General features: G+C 40.0%; 1 protein-coding gene across 2 annotated transcripts in view; it reads left to right on the top strand.

The window, feature by feature from the left end:
- The window catches only part of Nrdc (nardilysin convertase), an 82,169-nt gene that overhangs the window by 62,041 nt on the left and 14,132 nt on the right, over positions 1 to 5,996 (top strand). For both annotated transcript variants that reach the window (XM_008828445.2, XM_008828444.3), the window contains 4 exons: positions 1,038 to 1,124; positions 3,468 to 3,587; positions 4,513 to 4,564; positions 5,428 to 5,578. In XM_008828445.2, the coding sequence (XP_008826667.1) occupies positions 1,038 to 1,124; positions 3,468 to 3,587; positions 4,513 to 4,564; positions 5,428 to 5,578 (410 nt within the window). The remainder of the gene's footprint in view (positions 1 to 1,037; positions 1,125 to 3,467; positions 3,588 to 4,512; positions 4,565 to 5,427; positions 5,579 to 5,996) is intronic.

The following is a 5,996-nucleotide window of genomic DNA, read 5'->3' on the forward strand; positions in this document are numbered from 1 at the left end:
ATGTATATAGAGATTAGAAATGCATGTGAAAACGTCTCAATGTCAATTGCTTTGGAAGGAATTCTTCTGTATGAAAAAAAAAAACAAGTATCTTCTTGAAGTCCCTCAAATTAAGGTAAAGAATAAGAACAAATCGTTCTGGAAGAACGCAAAGGAAAATAGCTTTAGATACTTAAGTGACAATAGAATTTATTCTCATAATTGTTTTAATAGCTTTTGTATAATCCTCATCACTATTATGAGATATTAATTGTATTTATCAAATCTGTAATCATTATGCCAAAAAATCTGAATTACTGTAATATTTTGTATATTGTTAAAACTGTAACTTTTAATTGTAAAAAAAAAGAGAAAAAAAAATACTGGTGAAAAAAAAAAGAAAAAAGAAAAGAAAGGAAAAAAAGCACTTCTCGGACTTCACTTTGCATATGTGTCAACCTGGAGATTGGAAGTACGGATTTTGGCTGAATGTAGAGGCACATGCTTCTAATTCTGCATTTGGGAGTCTAAGGCAGGAATATCTCCAGTTAAATTGTAAAAAAAAAGAGAAAAAAAAATACTGGTGAAAAAAAAAAGAAAAAAGAAAAGAAAGGAAAAAAAGCACTTCTCGGACTTCACTTTGCATATGTGTCAACCTGGAGATTGGAAGTACGGATTTTGGCTGAATGTAGAGGCACATGCTTCTAATTCTGCATTTGGGAGTCTAAGGCAGGAATATCTCCAGTTAGAGGGCAGTCTGGACTACATTGTGAGACCCTGACTCAAAAAAGCAAAATGAAAAGGCGAATGGGAGGTGTGCTGTTTCTGATTGATTAGAGAAAGTCTGAGTGTGGTTTGAGCCTCTGCAGTTCTAACACTGTTCCAGGTGGTGGTAGTGCTGCTGGGTCCTACTTTGCTGGTGAGTCTCTAGGTTGCCCAGCTGGCCAGAGATGGCTTTCCCAAGGAAGAGCTGGCTTGTGAAAGCCAATTAATGACTGGCTTGTTAAGAGAATTCTGAGCATTGCATAATTTGTTGGATCACTTTCTTCTCTCTACAGATGTTGAAAACTCTTGGGCTGAACTGTGGAAGAGTGATTTTAAATTAAATCCAGATCTTCATCTTCCAGCTGAAAACAAGTACATAGGTCAGTAAAACTATTATCATGTATGTTTGTCCCTATGCTAATAAAACATACCTGCAGAATACATGCTACTTTACAAATGAATTAATATTTTAGACTCCAGCAATATTTGGGGATGGTCATTAGTATTTTATTACTTTCCTAGTGGAGCAAAAATAAATTCAGAAATGCAAAGTGACTTATCCAAGGCTCTTCAGCTGGCTTAAGTCATCAGGACTTACACACAGGCCTTGAGACTCTCTGAAGTTTGTTTTTGCTTCTACTTGATAGCTGATACTTTCATAGAAGTTCACAGAGAGAGAGAGAGAGAGAGAGAGACAGAGAGACAGAGAGACAGAGAGACAGAGAGACAGAACTCACATTGATGTTTGCTAAGGACTCAGGAACAACTTATAGGGTAGTAGGAGTGTTTTGGGTTGATTAAAGACAACTTGAAACTAGATAAAGGCTATTACACAGCTTTGTGCTGACATCCTTGAATTTGTTCACTTTAAAACTTAAGAAACCAATTTTATTTATTATTTTTACTTTTTATGTATGTGAGTGTTTTGCCTGTACGTATGTAAGTGCACCCATTTCATGCAGTGCCTATGGAAGCTAGAAGGGCTGTGTCAGATCCCCTGGCACTAGGTTTACAGATGGTTGTCAGCTGCCATGTGGGTGCTGGGAACCAAACCCGGGTCCTCTACAAGAATAGCCAGTGCTTGCAACCCCTGAGCCATCTCTCTAGCCCAATTTGTTCACTTTAAAACAGTTAATCGTTTTGTTATTGTAGTTTTTTTGCTTCAGGGTCTCACCATGTAGTCTTGGCTGGCCTAAAACCCACTATGTAGACCAGGCCTGACTGTTCAACTCTGCCTCTGCCTCTGCCTCCTGAGTGCTGGGACTAAAGGCATATGTATACCACCACGTCCTGCTCAGTTCTTTTTAATAAATACGAGTGCTTTTCTTTTCCAAATCTTTTTTTTTTTTTTAAATGTGTATGACTGTATTGCCCGTGTGTAAGTGCACATGCAATGCCTGCAGAGGTCAGAAGAGGGTATTGGATCCCCTGAAACAGGAGTTACAGATGGTTGTTAGCCATCATGTGGGTGCTGGGAATTGAACCCAGGTCCTCTTCAAGAGCAGCCAGTGCTCTTAACTGCAGAGCCATCTCTCCAATGTATTTTCTCCAAATCTTTAAATTAACTTTCACCTACATGTTGCATAAATAATTTCCATTAATTTGAAATGACAAGTTTGGCTTTATTTGAGCTGAACTATTTGGTAACCTTTCAAATGTTCCTAAGGTTGGTAAAAGATACTCTTTTTAAAAAATATTTTATTATTTTTATTTTATGTTTGAGTGTATTGCCTGCTTGTGTACCAGTGCACCCCTGTTGTGCAGTGCCTACGGAGGTCAGAAGAGGGTGTTAGATCCTCTGGAACTGGAGTTACAAATAGTTGTTAGGTGCCATGTGGGTGCTGGGAATTGAACCTGGGTTCTCTGTAAGAGGAATCAGTGCTCTTAACTGCTGAGCTATCTCTCTAGTCCTGTAAAAGATATTCTCGTGGTGCATACCTGTAGTCCCAGCATTTGGGAGGCAGAGGGAGGCGGATCTCTGTGAGTTCAAGGCCAGCCTGGTCTACATAGTGAGTTCCAGGACAGCTGGGGCTACAGGGAGACCCTGTCTCAAAAAGACAAAAAAAAAGTATTCTTTTTCAAGAATATATTCATCAGTCTGGAGAGACGGCTCAGTGGTTGAGCGCTCTTGCTGCTCTTACAGAGGACCTGGGTTCAGTTCCCAGCACCCATGCAGTTAACAACCATCCATAACTCTAATTCCAGGGATCTGAGGCCCTTTTCTGGCCTCCCCAGTCACACATGTGGTGCACTTACATACACAGAAGCAAAACACTCATGTACAAAATAAAAGTAAATATTAAAAAATATACATTCATAAATTGAAATATGGAAGTGCCTGACAAAAGTCCCTCTCATAGTTAAAATTACTTGCAGACTGGAGAAATGACTCAGCAGTTAAGAGCACTGGATGCTCTTGCAGAGAACCCAGGTTCAATTCCCAGCACCCACATGGCAGCTAACAACCGTCTGTAACTTTAGTTCCAGGGGATCTGATGCCCTCTTCTGGTCTCTCTGGGCACTGCACAACACGAGTGCACTTACACAAAAAAAATTGATTTGAAAAATTAAAATTACTTGAGAAGGGAGTGAAAGCAGAATGTACAGAGCTCTGAAACAACTGTTGGGAAATGATAGAGCTTCAGATTTCACATAGTTTAAGGCCAAGTATATATATGGTACTCCAGTATTTGAATAAATTATTATTATTATTTTTTGCTTAGCCACGGACTTTGTATTGAAGGCTTTTGATTGCCCTGAAACTGAATACCCTGTTAAAATTGTGAATACTCCACAAGGTTGCCTGTGGTATAAGAAAGACAACAAATTCAAAATCCCCAAAGGTAATGTTCCAATCCCTTTAAAAGCATAAAGAAAGTATAGTATGGAGCTAAACAGAGTCTTTAGAGTCCTTGTCTTTCAGGCAATGGCCCAAACTGTGTTGCTTTTTAATTTTTGTGTGTGGCATTAGAATTTTGTGTGGCATCTTGGAATAATACTATGAATGCTCTTGGATGCCATTTAATCTGTGTCCCAAGCCTTGCACACAGCCTCTCTTTCTCCCTGCCTCCCCCTTCTCTAGAACTTCACTCAATATGTAGCCCAAATGGGCCTCCAAATGGCAATCCTCCTACTTTAGTCTCCCATGTTCTGAGATTACAGGGCTGTAACATTATGCATGGCATGGCAGTTTTTCTTGAATGGCTTATAAGAGTGTAGAGAACATTCTTACCATTTATTTAGCAGCTTTTTTAAAAAGGCTGTTTGAGCATTGGGTTGCTCTCTTAATGTTCCTGACGGGTATACTTCTATAAATATTTTTGCCTATCTTATTCATAGACCTTTTTGTATGTATTTATGTGTTAGATGTTCCCATAGATTACAGTGTGCTTTCTAGGATACTTTCTTTGGAATGGTAAAAACACCCTTTAAAAGTTCTTTTTTGAGGGGATCTTTTTGAGACAGAGTCTCCCTGTAGCCCCAGCTGGCCTGGAAGTCACTGTGTAGACCAGGCTGGCCTCGATTTCATAGAGATCTTCCTGCCTCTGCCTCCTGAGTGCTGGGATTTAAAACATATGCCACCATGCCTGGCCCTTTAAAAGTTTTAAGAGTAAAAATCTAGTGTGTAGAAATAAAAAAACTGCATTGAGGATTTAAGAATTTGTAGTTTAAAGTTTAAACGCCATATATTAAGGGAAAAAATCAGGCATTTAACATAACTGAGGTCTCTGGCTGTCAGTATTTTATGCATGGTCTTTCTTCTTTCAGCCTATATACGTTTCCATCTGATCTCACCTCTGATTCAGAAGTCTGCAGCAAAGTAAGCAGTTGTCTTCTGTTCATTGTATTATTAGAAAGCTGTTTTGTAATGCTTCTGTTATTCTCTCTACCAGTACCTGGGCTATGTTAGCTGTTTCATGTATTTTTTTCTGGGGTCGAAACAGAATAATAAAAGTTAGTTATGTAGTTATTGGCCTTGGAAGGTGCCTTAACATTTAGCCCTCATCATTCAGCCTTGGATTGGAGCCAGTCAGGTCTGGCTTCTTGTCTGTGGAGAGGACTGACTGGTCTGCTGATCTAGTACTTAAAGACTTCCAGGGTTTTATTTAGACTTTGTTCATTATAAATTATTCATGCATTTATGTAGATAGCTGCACAGTGGAGATCAGAGGGCCAAAAAATGTGCTCAAATCACTGGAAGGGCTTGGAAAATGGTGCAGTTCTTTTGCTTCTCAATTATAAAATCCATCTGTAAGGTGGGAAACAATACTAAAACTCACTACTACCTACTCCAAAAAGTATACTACTGTTCTCCCTTTCCTCATATTTTTAATTCATCAGCCAGAAAGCCTAAGCCCAGGGGTAGCCGCGCCTTGGGGCTGGTTGCTTCTGATGCCTGTTCCATTTGCTGCAGTGTGCAGTGTGCACATTGTCGTTTTCCATGTGAACATGACGTGAAACGGTGGGAAAACTGCTGAAGGTGGTTCTGTGACACACCTGTGAAACTGAGTCCTCAGTAAGCGAGATTTGCTTTCAAACCTCGTGGGCGGACATTTGTACATTCTGAAGTATAGAATTAACACTTTATTAACAGTGAACTTCCTTACTCTGAATTGAGACAAACCTATTTACTCTTGTCTTTCTTACCAATTAAAGATTCTGGTTGCATTTTGTATTTTCCAGTGTGGTCCTCTTTGATATCTTCGTCAATATTCTGACCCATAACCTTGCAGAACCAGCTTATGAAGCTGATGTGGCACAGCTGGAGTATAAGCTGGTAGCTGGAGAACATGGTTTGATCATTCGGGTGAAAGGATTCAACCACAAACTACCTGTAAGCATATGAACTCCATTTTTCTCAGTGGAAGCTTTAAAATAGCATGTTTCTTTTTGTTGCCCCATAGCACCAAGCAGAGGCTTGTGCATGCAGTGCTTTCATAGATGTGCTTACAGATCTGCAGTATTATTTTATTCCTGGCTATAGTAGCCATATATAAATCTGTGTGTTGGGGGGGGGTCATGTGCTCACACGTGTGTGCATGTATGTGGAGGCCAGAGGTCCACATCAGTTGTCTTCAGTTGCTTTCCACATTTAAAAAACACTTTAAGCCGGGCATGGTGGCGCATGTCTTTAATCCCAGCACTCAGGAGGCAGAGGCAGGTGGATCTCTGTGAGTTCGAGGCGAGCCTGGTCTACATAGTGAGTTCCAGGCCAGCTGGGGCTACAGGGAGACCTTGTCTCAAAAAGACCA

This window comes from Nannospalax galili, unplaced genomic scaffold (genome assembly GCF_000622305.1).
Source record: "Nannospalax galili isolate Female #2095 unplaced genomic scaffold, S.galili_v1.0 scaffold713, whole genome shotgun sequence".
In the NCBI taxonomy this organism is placed as follows: domain Eukaryota; kingdom Metazoa; phylum Chordata; class Mammalia; order Rodentia; family Spalacidae; genus Nannospalax; species Nannospalax galili.